Source organism: Nicotiana attenuata, unplaced genomic scaffold (assembly GCF_001879085.1).
Source record: "Nicotiana attenuata strain UT unplaced genomic scaffold, NIATTr2, whole genome shotgun sequence".
Taxonomy (NCBI): domain Eukaryota; kingdom Viridiplantae; phylum Streptophyta; class Magnoliopsida; order Solanales; family Solanaceae; genus Nicotiana; species Nicotiana attenuata.
Genome location: NW_017673075.1, coordinates 27,514 through 48,596, shown reverse-complemented (window position 1 = coordinate 48,596; position 21,083 = coordinate 27,514). Strand labels below are relative to the sequence as shown.

Genomic DNA, 21,083 nt, shown 5'->3' with positions numbered 1-21,083 from the left:
TAATTTTTTCACTTTCCAAATTCACTTTTCTATCAAAATATCATATCAACTGCCAACGACAATAACCAACTGAACCAATAGAACCAACAAGGGAGGGGGGGGGGACCCCACCAATCCCTTCACCACAAGATTCTCATCGACAGTCCCGAGAGGGGACACCTCAAAGATCAACATCACATACGAATGATCAACAAAGGGACGAGCAAACTGTCGAGGACGCATTAAAACAACTAATTGCGGAACACGTCAACAACGCCCTTCAAGCTTTTGTTAGTGGATTGCCAACTGCGCCTCCAACTCCTCCTCCAAACAATACCGCACCTATAGAAAACCCATGCTCGGGACTTGCAAATTCAGGAAGCGGAGGAACTCCCAGTGCATCTCGTGATGGAAGATCAGGTACACCACATAATTCCGATTTACAAAGTTTAGTACTAACTTTGCAGAAGCAGCTCAAGGAGCAGAATGATCGCATAGAACAAATACCTGGTGTGCCTCCCGTGATTAAAGGAGTGGATATTGATAAATATTCACAACAACCCTGGAAGCCAAGTGCGGCACCTTTGCCGATTCCAAAGAAGTTTAAAATGCCTGATATTCTAAAGTATGATGGAACAACCAACTCACGAGATCATGTAACCGCGTTTACAATTGGCGTGAAAGGCAACGATTTAACCAATAAGAAATTGAGTCAGTGCTGGTAAAAAAATTTGGCGAAACACTCACGAAAGGAGCACTAACATGGTATTCTCTTTTACCAGAAAACTCTATTGATTATTTTGCTGAGCTTGTAGATTCATTTATAAAAGCACATTCGGGAGCTCAAAAAGTCGAGAAGAGGATGGAAGACATCTTCAAAATAAAATAAGGAGATACGGAGCTACTCAGGAAATTTGTGGATAGATTTCAACGTGAAAGGATGATGTTACCGCGGGTACCTGATAATTGGGCGGCCATGGCGTTTGCCAGTAACTTAAATGAAAAAAGATCAGAAGCCACGAGGAGACTCAAGGAAAGCTTACGAGAATTTCCTGCTACAACATGGAATGATGTGTACAATAGGTACAGCACAAAGCTGCGGATAGAAGAAGACACCAACACTCGGGCAAGGGGTGATGAAAGAACAAGTTCGAGTCGACCAAAAACCAAAAAAAGGCCTGTTAAGAACAGGTACGAACCTTACATGGGACCAGCAGGATGGGATTCACGCTCTAAACAAGAAAATTCAAGGTATGGTTCTAGATCAAGGGATAGAGATGCGGGTTCATCATCCAAGTTCGGTAAAGAACGAGATGCGCGAGACAGTAATGCTAATACAAATACAAAGATTGGTGAATAAAGTTTCAATATTAGCACTTCTGAGTTGGTAGCTGTTTTAAGAAGTATGGGAGATAAGGTGCAGTGGCTAAAAGAAATGAGATAGAACCCTAGCAGAAGAAATCCAGATTTATGGTGCGAGTTTCACAATGACCACGGCCATAAAATAACAGATTGCAGATTGTTACAAGGTGAAATAGAGCATTTGTTAAAACAAGGATATTTAACTGACTTGTTCAGTGAGAAAGGTAAGCAATCCTATATGAAGAATAGGCAAGAGCCTCCAAAACCTCCATCACCAAAAAGGAAGGTTAATGTGATAAGCAGAGGAGAGGAGCTCAACGGTGTGACGTATACGACTGCAAAAAAGACATCAAAAGTCACGGTTATCCATGGGAAGCGAGTTCGCCAAGTTTTGGAAGAAGACAGTATCACGTTTGATGATGCAGATGCAGATGGCGTGATAATCCCTTACAATGATGCACTGGTAATATCTTTACTTGTACATGATACTAATGTGAAACGAGTTTTGATTGATCCGGGTAGCTCCGTAAATATCATTCTTTTGAGGGTGGTAAACGAGATGCAAGCTGATGACAAGATGGTGCCCAAAGCACGTACCTTATCTGGATTCGACAATTCAAGCGTTGTTACAAAAGGGGAAATAGTGCTTACCACATTTGCAGAAGGAGTTGTCAAAGATACGAAATTCTAGGTGATATGTACGGACATGGCGTATAACATGATTCTTGGCAGGCCTTGGATTCATGATATGGATGTTGTACCATCTACTTTTCATCAAGTTATTAAGTTCCCTTCACAATGGGAGATTAGACAAATACGTGGAGATCAGCAAGCTTCTAAAAGTATCAATTCAGTTGCGGATTCGAGCATAGCTAACGATGATACAGATAAGAAATAGCAACTACAGAATTCAGTTGAGGACATAACAACACAAACCTTAACAGAAAGTGGACAAATGGACGTAGATTCAGGACCTGATTTCATTCAAGAGCCAGAAGAGAATGAAAACATCAAAACAACAATTGAAGAACTCAAGGCTATCACACTTTCCGAGCAGTGGCCAGATAGAAAAGTTTATATTGGAATGAAGCTAAGCCCAGAAATGAAAAGTAAACTTGTCAAATTTTTACAAGCTAACGCAGATTGCTTTGCTTGGTCGCATTCAGATATGATAGATATACCATCAGAGGTGATGACCCACCAGCTAAATGAAGATCCGTCGTATCCACCTGTCTAACAGAAGAAAAGGAAGCAAGGATCTTTCAAAAATCAGGTGATCCAGGATGAGGTACAAAAACTTTTAAAAATTGGGTCAATACGAGAGGTAAAATATCCTAACTGGCTAGCTAATACTGTAGTAGTACCAAAAAAGAATAGGAAATGGCAAGTTTGTGTAGATTATACTGACTTAAATAAAGCTTGTCCTAAAGACTCATTTCCTTTACCGCACATAGATCAACTAATTGATTCTACTGCAGGACATGAGTTGTTGAGTTTTTTAGATGCCTATTCAGGATATAATCAGATAAAGATGGATCCTTTAGATGAGTAAAAAACTTCCTTTATCACAAAAAGGGGGACTTATTGTTATAAAGTCATGCATTTTGGATTAAAAAATGCTGGAGCCACATACCAAAGATTGGTAACAAAAATGTTTCAAGAACACCTGGAAAAAACTATTGAAGTCTACATCGATGACATGCTAGTCAAGTCGGCACAGGCGGGGGATCATATCCAACATTTGTCAAATACTTTTCAGATTCTCCGCAAGTTCAATATGAAGTTAAATCCCGAAAAATGTGCCTTTAGCGTGGCTTCAGGTAAGTTCTTAGGTTTTCTTGTTTCTAACCGAGGTATTGAAGTAAACCCTGCACAGATCAAAGCCATTGAGGAGATACCAGACATACTCACGAGCAAAAAGGAAGTGCAGTGGTTGACAGGTAGGATAGCAGCTTTGGGAAGATTTATTTCCAAATCCTCGGAGAGAAGTTTTAAGTTCTTTTTAGTGTTGAAAAAGCAAAACCAATTTGAGTGGACTGATGAATGTCAACAAGCACTCAAAAATCTAAAAGCATACTTGTCAAATCCATCGCTACTGGCTAAACTGAAGGATGGAGAAAGGCTACTCATCTATCTCGCTGTATCAGAAATGGCGGTAAGTGTAGTATTAGTACGTGAAGACAAAGGTAAACAATCTCCAATTTATTATGTTAGCAAATCTTTATTGGATGCTGAAACTCGATATCCTCACTTAGAAAAACTTGCTTTAACATTAATTATAGCATCTAGAAAGTTGAGGCCTTATTTTCAATGTCACCCAATCTCTGTAGTGACCGCTTACCCCTTAAGGAATATATTGCATAAGCAAGAACTGTCAGGTAGGTTAGCCAAATGGGATATAGAACTCAGTGAATATGATATCATGTACCAACCTAGAACTGCGATGAAATCACAAGTTTTAGCAGATTTTGTGGCAGATTTCAGCGCAGGATAGTTCCTGAAGCAGAAAAGGAACTGCACTGATGGCTCCTCGAATGATAAAGGAGCATGCTTAGGCATTGTTTTAATCCCACCTTCAAGAGAAACCATAAGGCAAGCAATAAAGTGCCATCTCATTACTAACAATGAAGCAAATACGAGGTTGTAATTGCAGGTCTGGAATTGGCACGAGAACTCGGAATAGAGAAGATTATAATCAAATGTAGGGGGCTTATTTATTTAGAGAGGTGCGGATGCAGAAATATTTAGAAAAGGCACGAGAATTAATCAGACAATTCCAATCGTGGAAAATCGTGCAAATACCCAGGGAGGAAAATGCGAAAGCAGACGCACTGGCTAATCTCGCATCTGTTGCAGAATTAACGAATGAAGAAAATACTACCGTAATACATTTTTTTCATTCAGCACTTGATCAGGATAAAAATGAGGTAAATTTCAATAATTTAACTTGGGATTGGAGAAACGAGTTTGTTAATTTCTGCAGTATGGAATTCTACCTGAAGACAAGAAAAAGGCTCAGTCACTTCGATGAAAAGCTGCCCGTTACTGTTTGGTTCGGGGAAACCTGTATTGAAAGATGTTCGGAGGGCCTTTAGCAAGATGTCTTGGACCTTCTCAAACAGAATATGTGATGAGAGAAGTGCATGAGGGACACTGCGAAAATCTTGCAGGAGGAAGATCCTTAGTAAAAACTCTAATTAGAGCAGGATATTATTGGCCAAAAATGGAAGAAAATGCGGAAAGTTTTGTGGCCAAGTGTGACAGATGCCAACGATATGGCAACAAAATGCATCGCCCAGCGGAGCTATTACATCCGGTTATTTCACCATGGCCTTTTACGAAATGGGGGATGGATATCGTGGGTCCACTACCACAAGCTAAAGGAAAGGTACGATTTTTATTAGTATTAACAGATTATTTTACCAAGTGGGTAGAAGTAGGTGCCTTCAAACATGCGCGGGAGAAAGAAGTCAGGGACTTTATTTGGCGAAACATCATATGCCTATTCGGAGTTCCAAAGGAAATCGTATGTGATAATGGCCCGTAATTCATAGGTGCGAAAATCACAGAATTCTTTCAGAGTTGACAGATTAAAAGGATAACTTCAATACCTTACCACCCTGTGGCTAATGGACAAGACGAATCGACAAACAAAGTTATTATTAATAACTTAAAGAAAAGATTAGAGGAGTCAAAAGGTAAGTGGCCTGAAGTGTTACCAGGTCTTATGGGCTTATCGAACGACAGCAAAAACAGGTACGGGAGAGACTCCATTCTCACTTGTTTATGATGCTGAAGCCTTAATTCCAGTTGAAATAGGTGAACCAAGTACAAGATATACCCAAGCAACTGAGGAATCAAATGAGGAAGAGATGTGAATAAATCTAGATTTGCTTGAAGAAATGAGAGAAGCGGCTCTAATAAGGATGGCAGCGCAGAAACAAATTATTGAGAGATACTAGAACTGGAAAGCTCATCTTAGATACTTCAAGATTGGAGACTTCGTCCTCAAAAAGTTTTTTCAATAACAAAAGCGGCCAATGTGGGAAAGTTGAGTCCAAATTGGGAAGGACCCTATAGAATTCGAGGCATTGCTGGAAAGGGTGCATATGAGTTGGAAACAATAGAAGGCAAAGTACTCCCATCAAATTGGAATGTTGTTCATTTAAAGAAGTATTACTTCTAAGCAAAGGAAGAACCCCCGGTCAGGTATCATTCAAGTATGATTTAGTTTTGTTCTTTTTTAATTATACTAACCATTTTAGATGATATGCAAAAAGCTAACCCTTACCAAATGATGATATTAGACCCGAAACATACGAGGAATACTGAATTATTCCCAGTCTAGGTTACAACCCTTTTGATGGAGAAAAGGGGCTAAGCAGTCATCATCTAAATGTATACTTCCGAGTCCTGTATGTATTTTTCTTTTCAGGGAATGGACCAAAGGAAGAAACGATCCAGTTCTCGAGAATTCATACTTCAAAGCTCTAACACTAGGGGGGGGGGGCTATATATATATATATGAAGAGGCAAAGAAGACAAAAAGTCGGAATTCAAGAAGCCAAAAATCAAGCCTTCGAAAATCTTTGAAGAAACTCGAAAAAAGGACACAGATGGATCCAAGATATACTCCAAGTTCTTATGAGTTTTTTTTAGTCACGGGACTATAAACCCAAAAGTTTGAACCTACTATAAAAAAAGCAGTTGTGAAAGAGTTATAAATGTTGTATTACATAAACAAAGAATGATGTACAAAATTTGAAAGTTCAAAGCATAAAACTTCCTCAAATTATTTCTTTTTTATACTTCTTTCATATATTTACACCCAGATGAAGATGAGACATCATCTTCATAAGTGTCACTTATAAAAGGGCCCTCTTTTATTATAATTGTGAGTCTATTAGAATCACGGAATAATGAAGCATTTTTAATGCAAAATTAAATATCAAAGGGTGAAACAAAAACTCAAACATCAAAATAGGCGGAAAGGAAAGCCGAGATTTATATATTGAACTTTGCAAAAAATAAGGCATACGTCTGTCATCAAACCCCAAAACAAGATAGGGGTAAACCAACTACTATTCCAAAAAGAAAAAATAAACTTCCCATCAACAAGTTCTAAACAAAACCATCAAATAACAGAAAAAACTAGGAGGCATCGTTCACTGGAACATCAGCAACGGGAGCATCATCGACGGAGGTAGAGGGATCAGCTTGAGAAGAACCTTGAATAGTAGATTCCCCAGGAGCAAGTTCATCATCCTCGGGAATTCCATCTTCAGGTGAAGGAAAGCTTTGACTTTGCTGACTTTTTTCAATTTCTTCTTTAGCTTTAGCAATCTCAGCGTTGAGGCCAAAACCCTCATGGCTGGATTCCATTAGAGTCTCGAGGCGAGTATTCAAAAAAGCTCTACTCACTTCAAGTGAAATCTTATCCTCGAGAGCCTCAAGTCTTTCTCCCACTGATCAATTTCAGTTATCAACTCCTCCTTCTCTGTTTTAGAAGTGTCAAAAGATGCCTTCAAAGGAGTAAGGGAACTTTCCAAGAACTTAAACTTATCAGTAGAGGCATGGAGGTCTTCTTGAGTTTGAGCAAGTGTTTGAACCAACTCTCCTGAATAAGCCTCTTTCTAGTTAAGGAGTTCTCTCAAACTCCTTATCTCCTCGGTTGCCTTTGAAAGCTGCTCAACAAATGAGGACTCAAGGATATCCTTATCCTTACCAACTTGGCTTGAAGAATCTTTTTCAATTGCTAATTCAGCGGAGATCACATGCATTTGTTGCTTAAGGCATCCTTCTCCTCTGCCAACACTTCCTTCTCCAGTTGAAGACCTTTAAAATGCTCTTTCCAATTGTCAGCTTTGGTTTGATAATCAGCAATTTGTTGGTCAGCATGAACGATTCTTTTCATGAGTTCCGTGCCTATCAAGTTGATCAATAAAGAAAGAAAAGAGGTTATTAATAGAATGAAAAGAGAAGAAAGAAGGAGTAAAATCAAACTGGAAACTTCAGAGATGAATGAACAATATCATTCATTCAAGTCAATGAACTGTGACTCTCCAACTTTGCCTTCTCCATATGGCCTAGTAAAGGCTTCAACAACATGTCGTCTTGGCCCAACTTCTTCAATAAGTTCCCACCTTCAGGAACCTCAACAACAATTTTCTTCATCGCTTTCTTGCTACTGGAGGGATCAACTTCCATGTGAGAAGTGGTAGCAGTTGAAATAGCAGATGAAGTGAAAGCAGTCACGGGGGGAGCATCAGCAGCAACTTCAGGTAAGGGGACTTGAGGATAATCCGGGACTGACGGTGGAAAAGAGGTAAGGGAAAACTCCTCAGAAACGGGCTCAAAGGCTTCTTCACTCTCGAAGCCATGGACAAACAACTATTCAGCAGAAGCAGGGGGGATCATCCACTTCTCATCATAAATCATTAACGGAGCATTTTTTGGTTCATCTAAAGGTCTGGGAGGAACTGACCTTGATGGAAGGGTAGTTTCATCGTCGGAAATAACGCGCCTCCTAACTCAAGGCCTACGAACTAAAGAACCCTCCTCTGGTTCCTCTTCTCCCTCAGAGCCATGGGCTCCATCAACCTTCCTCTTTGAAGAAGAGCTCAGAATTCTTTCTTGGGCAAGACTCACTATTAGTCTTGCAGATGAAACAGAAGCAGGACTGACACCACGAATAGGAAATCCGAACAAAAAAAAAGAGGCATGGTAAGAAACTCTTTAAGTTAGCAAAAGAGATAAAGAAAAAGACTAAGCGGTAAAAAGTACCGTGTGTCTTAACTTTCCAACCAAATCTCTATGAGAGATATTTCCAAGATCTTCTCTCCATAAGGGCAACAGATAGCAACTTCTCTACCCAAGCACGGAAGTTAGGGATCTCCTCAAAAACTTCCATAGTTACTGAAAAAGTAGGCAAGAGTATACATGAGAATCATTTTTTAGAAAGGAAAAAGATAAGGTGAAAATACTTACGTGCAGAATTCCGTTTTTTTCTGGAAAAGGCATGTTTTCTTCACCCACCAAAGCACTAGTGGGAGCAGCAACGAAGCGAGCATACCAGCCTCGATCTCTGTCATCCTCGGGGCTAACTAATACTCTCTTACTTTTGGCCACAAGGGAAAAAACTCCTTCACGAAATAGTTTAGGGGAGTAAAGATGAAGTAGATGACGGAAAGTAGAAGGCATAGAGTTTGACAAATAACGGAGTGCTATTATATCTCGCATTTTCGTATGTTAAAGTTTCATCGTAAGTTAATCGACTTAAGTTCGGGAATAAAATTATTTTGAGATTATAAGTATTATGCTATTAATAACAAGTGATAAGTAAATTCGTGAAGGTAAAAGGGTAAACATATCAAAGAAAATGAGTTCTATTGAAGGTGGTCAATTTGGGATAAAATACGGTCCAAGCTATAATGCCCCATATTTATGAATTAGTGCTATACCACATGACCATGATAGTAAGGTATATGAAGTATACTAGTATTTAAGTGAAATGAGATATAAAAATTATTATGTGGCGAATTGGTTAGATATATGATAATAAAGAAAATAAATTTTATATACATTAAGTACTTAAATGTGGGGATAAGCATGTGGTATATATCTTTTATCTTAGTAAGCACTATATGTCATAAATGTAGAACTCCCACCGCCAATACATGGCCAGGTGGAAGCCAAACATTTAATGACCTTGTGTTTTCATTCTTGGAAAGGATATTATATTGCTTACCCTTCATTTGGTGTGCTCTCATTATTTGAAAGGCCATTATAAACATTCACCCTTCATTTGGTATAGAAAAGGAATTAACAAACGTTCAACACCCTTAGTTAAAGATAATTCTTTGAATATGATCAAGTTTGAATATTCATCTACGACCTTCTCGAGTTCTTATGAGCAATTACGGTATGTTAAGGCTATCCCTTCTTTCTTTTTTGGCATGATCCAAATGATACAAAAGAAACGAGCAAATGCACAATCATAAACGACTTTATTCATAGAAATACTAGGGATGTCTATGTTCTTGATTCCCCATGTGACATTTTATTATATCTTCTGTTCATGGGTCTCAGAATAATACGTAGTTGATGAAGTTTATCCGAAAGGTATATTGATATTATTAACATACTTTTTTATGCATTTCATTCATTTATACATGTACATTGACCCATGACAAAGATGGCGTTATATACGTGTATATTATATGTATATGGGATATGGGAAAAGGTTACGGCGTTATATACGCACCACCTGATCAGTTGGTACATGTTGATGATTTTGCCCACAGTGGCCGAGATAATATGATAGGATGCCCTCAGAGGCTTGATGATGTTACGTACACCTATACCTATGCATGACACGAAATTTATATGCACGTGGATGATATTATAAATGTTTCAGGTTATACAAAGTGATTTAGACTTACAGGCGGAATTCTTTATTACATGTTTCATCTATGTCTATTATGTACTGATTTTCATGCCTTACATACAGAGTACATTATTCTTACTGGCGCCCTATTTCCCGGAGCCTGCGTTTTATGCCCCCAGGTGCAGGTAGACAAACTGACGGTTCCCCTTCTTAGGATCCTTGATCAGAAAGAGTTGGCGTGCTCTACTTGATCCGGAGTTGTTTTTGATTTTGGTACGATATGCTTGTATACATATATGGGTATGACGGGGCCTAGTCCCGTCCTTGTACAGTTGTATATTCTAATAGAGGTCTGTAGACAGTATGTGTAGTTGGATAGTATGTGGCCTTGCCGGCATCCAATTTTGGATATATAGTTGTCTATAGCAGCCTTGTCGGCTCGCCCTATGTATTCTTCACGTATATGTATATATGTCTTTTGGACAGGTTTTCCTCACACATGTTATTCTCGTAATTCAGCGGATGTTATTTATGTTTATTTCTTAGTTGCATGTTTAAGGGTGTTCGATAGGTAGGACTCGGGCACCTGTCGCGGCCTATAGATTTGAGTCGTGACAAAAGTGGTATCAGAGTAGTTCTGTCCTAGGGTTGTCTACAGACCGTGTCTAGTAGAGTCTTCTTTATGGGTGTGTTGTGCACCACACTTATAGATAGGAGGCTACAGGACATATAGGATGTTATCCTCCCTTCTTATCTTAGATCGTGCGATATAAGAATTCGTGTTCCTAACAATATGTTATATTTTCAGCGATGCCTCCGAAAACTACAACCGCCCAGAAGGGCAAGTCCGTGGCATTCAGCTATTAACTCGATTAGTATCCGCACAGGCTCGACGTCAGTAGGGAGGTATTGGTCATGCAGATAGGTCCGTCAGTGCGAGTGTTTGTGATTTCATTAATTTGGACCCTCCGGTATTCAATGGAGCAGATCCAAGCGAGGACCCTCAAGTATTTATCGATAGGATGCAGAGGACTTTAAGGATAATGAAGGTCACTGCGACTGAGCCAGTTGAACTAGCTTCCTATAGACTTCAAGATGTTGCAGTTAATTGGTACGAGTCTTGGGAATTGGCCAGAGGTGAGGATGCCCCTCCAGCAGTATGGCAAGAGTTTACAGAAGCTTTTCTTCGTCATTATCTGCCACCAGAGCTTAGACAGGCCAGCGTTGATAGGTTCTTGACCCTTTGGCAGGGTAACATAAGTGTTCGAGAGTACAATCTTCAGTTTGATTCGTTGGCTAGGTATGCTCCCACTATTGTATCTAAGATGGAGGATCGGGTTCGCCGGTTCGTGATGGGGTTAGAGCCGACTTGCTTAACGATTGTATGTCGGTCTCACTTCAGGCAAACATGGATATTTCTCGTATTCAAGTATACGCTCAGGGTGTAGAGGAGCGTAAGCAGAAGCAGAGGGCCGATCGTGAGCATGATAGGGCCCAGAATAAGAGAGCGAGGTCTTCGGGTCCTTCTGGTGAGTTTCGAGGTGGTCAGAGACAACAATACCCGAGGTATCCAGCCCATCCATCGGCTAGCGCACCCCCTCAGTTTGGCGGTAAGAGATTTGATCGTTCCGCATATTCAGGGCCTGGTCAGAATTCCAAGGCCTCAAGTTCTCAGTATATGGGTGAGTCAAGTCAGATAAGGCCGCCCTTGCCACGATGTGCCTAGTGTGGTAAGCAGCATGCCAGGCAGTGTCGTATGGGGTTGGGTGTTTGCTATACTTGTGGTTATCCGGGCCACATTATAAAGGATTGTATAACGAAAGGTGATGCAAGCATAACTCAGCCAGTGGGATCTATAGTTGGTTCTTCATCATCAGTACGCACTCTAGGCAAGGTTCACAAGCACCAATCGGTCGCTGTAGAGGCATAGGCAGAGCATCTAGCACAAGCGATCCTCAGAATCGCATTTATGCGTTAGCAGGACGACAGGACCAGGAGTCATCATGATGTTGTTACAGGTATATTATCAGTCTCCTCATATGACGTATATGCACTGATTGACCCAGGTTCAACCTTATCATATGTTACTCCGTTGGTTGCTAGTAAGTTTGGAATAAAACCTGAGTTGGTTAAACCTTTTGAGGTATCCACGTCCGTTAGGGACCCAGTGATAGCTAGGCGAGTATATAGAGATTGTATAATAGTAGTTCATAGTCGATCTACAGTAGCAGACCTAACCGAGTTAGATATGGTAGAATTTGATGTTATAATGGGTATGGATTGGTTGGCTTCTTGTCATGCCAACGTTGATTGTAGAACGAAGATGGTCCGATTCCAATTTCTAGGGGAGCCTGTTTTTGAATGGAAAGGTAATACGGCATCATCGAGAGGTAGATTTATTTCCTATCTCAAGGCAAGGAAGATGATCAGAAAGGGCTATATTTATCACTTAGTTTGGGTTCAAGATATGAAAGTAGAGTCACCAACCATTCAGTCCATCCCTGTGGTTAATGAGTTTCCTGATGTTTTTCCCGATGAGCTTCCGAGTCTTCTGCTAGAGCGAGAAATTGAGTTTGCGATTGACCTACTACCAGATAATCAACCAATATCTATTCCTCCTTATAGAATGGCACCCGCAAAGCTGAAAGAATTGAAGGAACAACTAAAGGACTTGCTTGAAAAAGGGCTTAATCAGACCTAGTACGTCACAGTGGGGAGCACCTGTGTTATTTGTGAGGAAGAAAGATGGCTACTTGCGTGTGTATAGATTATAGACAGTTGAATAAGTTAACGATCAAGAATAAGTACCCCCTCTCGAGGATTGATGATTTATTTGATCAGTTGCAAGGTGCCTAGTGTTTCTCGAAGATAGACTTGAGGTCCGGGTACCATCAGGTAAGAGTTAAGGAGAAAGATATTCCGAAGACAACATTCAGGACCAGATACGGGCACTTTGAGTTTCGTGTTATGTCATTCGGTTTGACTAATGCTCTAGCAATATTCATGGATTTGATGAACCGTGTGTTCAGACCCTTTTTAGATATGTTCGTAATTGTATTTATTGATGATATATTGGTTTACTCCCATTTAGTGGCTGAGCATGCATATCATTTGCGTACGGTGCTCAAAGTTCTACAAAAAGAGAAGTTGTACGCTAAACTCTCTAAATGTGAATTCTGGTTGAACTCTATAGCTTTCCTTGGGCATATCATTTTGGGTGAAGGTATCCGGGTTGATATACAAAAGATTGAGGCAGTAAAGACTTGGCCTAGACCCACGACACCAACGGAGGTTCGTAGCTTTCTCGGTTTGGCAGGTTATTACAGGAAATTTGTAGAGGGATTTTCTTCTCTTTCATCACCTTTGACAAAGTTGACTCAGAAGGGAGCAAAGTTTCAGTGGACTGATGCTTGGAACGGAGTTTCCAGGCATTGAAGGATAGACTAACTTCAACACCGGTTCTAACACTCCCAGAGGGAACCAATGGTTACGCTATCTATTGTGATGCTTCGGGCATTAGATTGGGTTATGTACTGATACAGCATGGTAAGGTTGTAGCTTATGCTTCTCTTCAACTAAGGAAGCACGAGAAGAATTACCAGACCCACGATTTAGAGTTAGCCGTGGTGATTCATGCACTAAAGATGTGGAGGCACTAAAGATTTGGCAAGTTATTACAGGAAATTTGTAGAGAGATTTTCTTCTCTTTCAGCAACTTTGACAAAGTTGACTCAGAAGGGAGCAAAGTTTCAGTGGACTGATGCTTGCGAACGGATTTTCCAGGCATTAAAGGATAGACTAACTTTAGCACCGGTTTTAACACTCCAGAGGGAACCATTGGTTACGCTATCTATTGTGATGCTTCGGGCATTAGATTGGGTTGTGTACTGATACAGCATGGTAAGGTTGTAGCTTATGCTTCTAGACAACTAAGGAAGCACGAGAAGAATTACCCGACCCACGATTTAGAGTTAGCCGCGGTGATTCATGCACTAAAGATGTGGAGGCACTACTTGTATGGCATTCATGTTGATATTTATACGGATCATAAGAGCCTCCGGTATATCTTCAAGAAAAAGGAATTGAATTTACGTCAAAGGAGATGGTTGGAGCTACTTAAAGACTATGACATTGATATTTTATACCATCCGGGGAAGGCAAACATAGTAGCCGACGCCCTCAGCCATAGATCTATGGGTAGCCTATCATATTTACAGCCAGAGAAGAGGAGAATAGTCCATGAGATTCACCAGCTAGCTAGTCTTGGAGTTCGATTATTGGATTCAGGTGATACCTGAATTACTATTCAGGACACGACAACATCCTCTTTAGTAACTGAGGTGAAAGAGCGCTAGTATGAGGATCCTGTGTTAGCTCATTAGAGAGATACAACCCCTCAGAAGGAGAAGAAACCATTTGAAATTACAAGAGATGGGGTCCTCAGATATCGAGGACGATTATGCGTCCCTAATATTACAGGGCTGCGCCGGCAGGTTATAGGAGAAACTCGCTATTCCCGTTATTCTATCCATCCAGGAGAAACAAAGATGTATCATGATATCAGGGAAATATATTGGTGGGACAGAATGAAAAAGGATATAGCAGAGTTTGTTGCTCAGTGCCCTAACTGTCAGCTGGTTAAGATTGAACATCAAAAACCCGGTGGATTATTGCAAGCTATAGAGATTGCGACTTGGAAGTGGGAAGTAATCAATATGGATTTCATCATAGGCTTACCTCGTACCCAACGTAAGTTCGATTCTATATGGGTGATTATTGATAGACTTACAAAATCAGTCTGCCCATTAGGACTACATATTCCGCAGAGGATTATGCAAGGTTTTACATTAAGGAGATAGTACGACTGCATGGTGTCCCTATATCTATTATCTCGGATAGAGGAGCTCAGTTTATAGCTAATTTCCGAAGGTCCTTCCAAAAAGGATTGGGGACTCAGGTAAGTCTTAGTACAACATTTCATCCCCAAACAGACGGACAGGCTGAGCGTACTATTCAGACGCTTGAGGATATGTTACGGGCTTGTGTGATAGACTTCAAGGGTAGCTGGGATGATCATTTGCCGTTTATTGAGTTCACGTATAATAATAGCTATCATTCCAGTATCTAGATGGCTCCATACGAAGCTCTTTATGGACAGAAGTGTAGGTAACCAATAAGGTGGTTCGATGTTGGGGAAACTACGTTAGTAGGACCAGAATTGGTTCAGCAGGAAATTGAGAAAATTAAGCTTATACAGGAAAGGCTATTAGCAGCTCAAAGCCGTCTGAAGTTTTATGCGGATAATCGACGGCGAGACTTGGAGTTTCAGGTTGACGATTGGGTATTCCTAAAGGTATCACTGATGAAAGGCGTTATGAGGTTCATAAAGAAAGGAAAACTTAGCCCTCGGTACATTGGACCATATAAGATCATACGTAAGGTAGGCCAGGTAGCATATGAGTTAGACGTGCCTTCTGACTTGGAATTTGTACATCCAGTCTTTCATGTGTCTATGCTCCATAAATGTATTGGAGATCCTTCCAGAGTTGTGTCAGTTGACGATGTTCAGGTCACGGAACAGCTATCATATGAGGAAACTCCCATTGCTATACTAGATAGACAGGTTCGGAGATTGAGGACTAAAGACGTAGCTTTGGGGAAAGTACTTTGGAGAAACAACAATGTGGAAGAAATGACTTGGGAAGCCGAAGAAGACATGAAGTCTAGATATCCTCACTTATTTCCTCTTCCAGAGAAGGATCCAACTGAGACATCACAGCCCTAAGGTACGAGTATGGATTCTTGTGTTAATTATTTTTACTAGTCGTGTGAGGCCATTGTCGTGATTGATGGTTGTGGCAATATGTGGCGTTGAATTATTGAGTTCTCTACATGAAGAATTGATAGTATTAATGCTACAAAGGCGACCCTGCCAAAATTTATATAGATCCCGAGGAGTGAAACATTCAAGGACGAATGTTTCTAAGGGGGGAAGTATGTTACATCTCGCATTTTCATATGTTAGAGTTTCGTCGTAAGTTAATCGACGTAAGTTCGGGAATGAGATTATTTTGAGATTATAAGTATTATGCTATTTATAACAAGTGATAAGTAAATTCGTAAAGGTAAAAGGGTAAACATATCAAAGAAAATGAGTTCCATTGAAGGTGGTCAATTTGGGATAAAATATGGTCCAAGCTATAATGCCCCATATTTATGGATTAGTGCTATACCATATGACCATGATAGTAATATATATGAAGTATACTAGTATTTAAGTGAAATGAGACATAGAAATTATTATGTGGTGAATTTGTTAAATATGGGATAATAAAATAAATAAATTTTATATACATTAAGTACTTAAATGTGGGGATAACCATGTGGTATATATCTTTTGTCTTAGTAAGCACTATATGTCATAAATGTAGGACTCCCACCGCCAATACATGGCCAGGTGGAAGCCAAACATTTAATGACCTTGTGCTCTCATTCTTGGAAAGGCTATTATAACGTTTACCCTTCATTTGGTGTGCTCTCATTCTTTGAAAGGCTATTATGAACGTTCACCCTTCATTTGGTATGGAGAAGGAATTAACAAACGTTCAACACCCTTAGTTAAGGATAATTCTTTGGGAATTCATGCCAACACGTTGAAGATAATTCTTCTGAATATGATCCAAGTTCGAATGTTCATCTACGACCTTCTCGTGTTATTATGAGCAATTACAGTATGTTAAGGCTATCCCTTCTTTCTTTTTGGCATGATCCAAATGTACATAAGAAATGAGCAAACGCATAGCTTTCATAAACGACTCTATTCATAGAAATACTAGGGATGTCTATGTTCTTGATTCCCCATGTGACATATTATTATATCTTCTGTTCATGGGTCTCAGAATAATACGTAGTTGATAAAGTTTATCCAAAAGGTATATTGATATTATTAACATATTTTTTATGCATTTCATTCATTTATACATGTACATTGACCCATGACCAAGATGGCGTTATATACGCGTATATTATATGTATATGGGATATGGGAAAAGGTTACGACGTTATATACGCACCACCACCTGATCAGTTGGTACATGTTGATGGTTTTGCCCACAGTGGCCGAGATTATATGATGGGATGCCCTCAGAGGCTTGATGATGTTATGTACACCTATACCTATGCATGACACGATATTTATAAGCACGTGCATGACATTATACATGTTTCAGGATTTACAAAATGATTTAGGCTTACAGGCGGAATTCTTTATTCCATATTTCATCTATGTCTGTTATGTACTAATTTTCATGACTTACATACTCAGTACATTATTCGTACTGACTCCCTATTTCCCAGGGCCTGCGTACATGCCCGCAGCTGCAGGTAGACAAGCTAACGGTTCTCCTTCTTAGGATCCTTGATCAGCGAGAGTTGGCGTGCTCCACTTGATCCCGAGCTGCTTTTGATTTTGGTACGATATACTTGTATACATATATGGTTATGACGGGGCCCAATCCCGTCCTTGTACAGTTGTATATTCTATTAGAGGTCTGTAGACAGTATCTATAGTTGGATAGTATGTGGCCTTGCCGGCTTCCAGTTTTGGATATATAGTTGTCTATAACAGCCTTGTCGGCTCGCCCTATATATTCCGCACGTATATGTATATATGTCTTTTGGACAGGTTTTTCTCACGCATGTTATTCTTGTAATTCAGCGGATGTTATTCATGTTTATATCTTTGTCGCCTGTTTAAGGGTGTTCTACAGGTAGGACTCGAGCACCCGTCGCGGCCCATCGGTTTGGGTCGTGACACATGCAACATCTCTCCAAACAATAGGACCAATCTGCCCTAAACACACATTGAAGTAACGACAGAACTCAATAATCACTGGCTCAATAGGAGGTTTGAAGCCTATGATAAAAGAATATGTATTAACGAAGGAATAACCTGTTTGGTATGAAGTTATTCTCTCGTTGGTACCAGGAACTAAAATTGGGAAGTTAGGTTTCCAATAACATTCCCTTCGAACGAGAGCGAGAAGATCAGTGGTAATCAGAGTTGGGTAATGATCAACACGATCAAGGGAAGCAGCCATGGAAGAAACTTGGCTCTCCATGGATTCACTATCAGTCACAAAGGATAGCTCTTGAGGAACAATTTCATCAACGGTGGGTTCACGTAAAGCTTCAGTTGAATCTTTATCTCTAGAAGAAGATCTTGGAGTTGCAGAAGCCCTAGGTATAGAAGAAGATGGATTGACGGCACTACTTTGAAAGGGGAACCACGGCTGGAAATAGAACCGAGGCTACGCAGCCTACCACCTCTTCTACTTCTAGTAGGTACATTGGAGGAAGCAAACTCGTCGACAATTACGACTTTGCGAGGATCAGGGGAAGACATGATTAACTAAAGAAGAACAAGGGAAAAATGCAGAAAGGAGTAAGGCAAGAATATGAAGGAGGGAAGGCTTCAGAAAATCAAAAAAGGGGTAAAGTATTTATAAGAAGACACGACTATTGAGGTCATTATGAAGCGTCATAATGGAACCGTCACTTCGTGTTGATGCGGTTGCAGAGAAACCCTAGAAGACGCCGAAGAACTGAGGGACCATTTGATAAAAGCCACGTGGCATGATCATTAAATGAAAATGATGAACGTCGCATCGGTTCAGAAGAGGGTATGATTACATTCGAAAAAACGGCGGCAGAGAATTCCCGCCATAAAAACTTTCCACTTCCCCGAATATTCAGTGGAGAATATTCAGGAAAGTAGGTGGACTATCTGTACTGGTGGTAAAAAGGCATTACACGTGGAATATTAGACTGTTGACATGGCATGACGCGTGTAATAATGATGTAGCAACACGTGGCTAACTTAATTGAAAGGGGAAGAAAAGGCACGAGAAGAAATACCCACGAGACGGTATCAGGCCTAACAGTTGGCAAGGAATGAATAAATAATAAAAAAAGGAAAGATACATGAACCGGAAGAAAATGAGGAAGGAGAATTGAAACGAATATAAGGCATTTATAGTAATAAGTACGTCAGTTATAGATGTCCAAAATAATGGGCAACCAATATCATTAATGCCCATAATTAATCCAAATTATGGTAGAAAACCCGTTACTATTTTATATTCCTATATAAGGGCACAAAATTCTATTTGTAAGGACAGATCTGAAACAATATTGAAATATACACTTTACTTTTCTGCTTTCTTGAAACTCTCTACCTTGACTTTGCAATCAATTATTTCCTTTGTTATTCTTATTATATTGTTGAGAGAGTGAAGTAAAACTTGGTTATCAGTAACCTGTTTTCTTCTAAAATTAGACTTTGATCAAAAGGTATATTTTTGGTTAAACACTTACCCTCCCCAGACCCTACTTGTAAGAAATTACTGGGCTTGTTGTTATTATTATTTTATTGTTTCTACTTCTAGTCTAGTTACGAATAATTGAATTGCCACCTAAACTCATAGATTCAAAGTAAACATTGAGTGTGACAGGTTATATCTCGTTAATAAAATGATCAAAATCCGTTTCCTTCTTCTTTCCTCTCCTCTCTTTAAACTGGGGAAAAAAAAAGCAGCAAGTCCTGTAAATTTGCTGCTTCATATTAGCCTTGATATCACATTTCTATCCATTTTATTTATTTGTGCACTTTTACAGACCCTTTACCTTGTATCCATACTTGTAAAGGGAAAAAGAAATTAAAAAGAAAGAAAGAAAGAAAGAAAGAAAGAAATGGCTACTATAATTATCATCGCATCCTTGTCTCGACAGTCAGTTTGCCACGCTCATGAAGAGAAAACAGACACGTAGTAACAATCTTCATGTGCAGCTTACCAGTTTGCCACGATTTAATTTGCTGACATCTATGTGTGCAATTCTTTGAACACACAATTTGTGCATCCTTCAACTCTATCCTTCTCACTTTCCATGAATGCCACAACATTCGATTCAGGTACGTACCAAAGTAGAGAGTTCCGAGTTGCAATATCTTAAAGCTACTCCATCGATATTTAATTATATCATGAAATCACATAACTTTACAAGTGAAGTAATATAAATTAGAATATAAAATACTCCTATCAATTAATTCTAGTTAAATAACAAAATTTATAGTACAAAAGACATGACATGTTATCATTAATATCGTATAAATGTTGTTCGCTGCGAATAAGTTTCTCCAGCTGTGAATGTGTAGCAAAATGATAGTATGATTCTAGATTCATGTAACTTACTTGTTAATGCAAGTACAGGGTCGGAACATAGTAAATTTACATAGTATTTATCTCATATTTAATCGCTTCTTACGACAATTATTAACATTTCATGCAAGTAATCTATAGAGTTTTTTCATTTCATGAACTAATTAAGAAGTTGGCGAAAGAAGAAAAGATTCATTATGTGGATAAGTACTAATAACTCAAAAACGCAAGAGGAAAGATTAATTAAAATAAGTAATTAGTAGTATATGATATAAATATCTAATGATTAACAAGGTATTTCTGTTTTCTTCAAATCCATAGAAGAAACTCCAGAAGTAGCCATATTTTCAGCTACCCAGGCTAAAGATCTATGATGCCATCTCAAGATATTATCAGTCACCTCACATGTATCATCTTTACAACTATTTTCAGGAATATCCACAACATAAGACTCAATTACCACTGTCTTGTTGGTACTTTTCCCAGTACTAGTTCTCAATACTTTGTCCTCATCATCTTCTTCTTCTTCTTCTTTATCCTCATGCAAAGTGATAGTAGATTTGAAGTTCAAGAAACTGTGATCGGCTTCGACAACACTGAACACAGAAACATGCATGTCATCATCAAGAAAATCGAACCTTTCTATGCTTTTTTTACCAGGAAATCCAGAAACTAACGTGACTTCCCTTATACTCCCAACACCACCATCACCAGAAAGTAGAGTGCAGCTGCCGATGAAGTTCTTATAGCATTGTGGCTTGTCGAATTTTCTTACGAAAGACCATACCAAGGGAAGAGGTGCATCTATAGTTTGGACTGGCATTGAAGACCATTGTTTTGGTGAGAGTTCATGGGTGTGGTAAAGTTTGACCATTTTATCTTTGAGCTTTTGAGTTTTTTAGATTTGTCAATAACATTATTGGATGCATGTGGAGCTTGGGTGCCTCGTTGCTTCGGCAAAGGGAAAGAGGTGCATTTCGCTCTTATATATAATGCATACAAATTAATTAGACCAAACATTAGAGTTTAAATTTCTTTTCTTTTTAAATTGGCGCATGCTTATCTAGAAACGATTTTCCCGAGTTGCGACAAGGATTGATGTTATCATGATTGAAAAATCTTAAGCTTCTTATTTATAA

At 39.3% G+C, this 21,083-nt stretch overlaps 1 protein-coding gene across 1 annotated transcript; it reads right to left on the bottom strand.

Moving 5' to 3' along the window:
- Positions 1-20,230: 20,230 nt before the first annotated feature.
- Positions 20,231-20,818, bottom strand: LOC109215365 (abscisic acid receptor PYL12-like). The gene has a single exon (XM_019379417.1). The coding sequence runs from the start codon at positions 20,816-20,818 to the stop codon at positions 20,231-20,233; it is 588 nt and encodes a 195-aa protein (XP_019234962.1).
- Between the last annotated feature and the right edge of the window lie 265 nt (positions 20,819-21,083).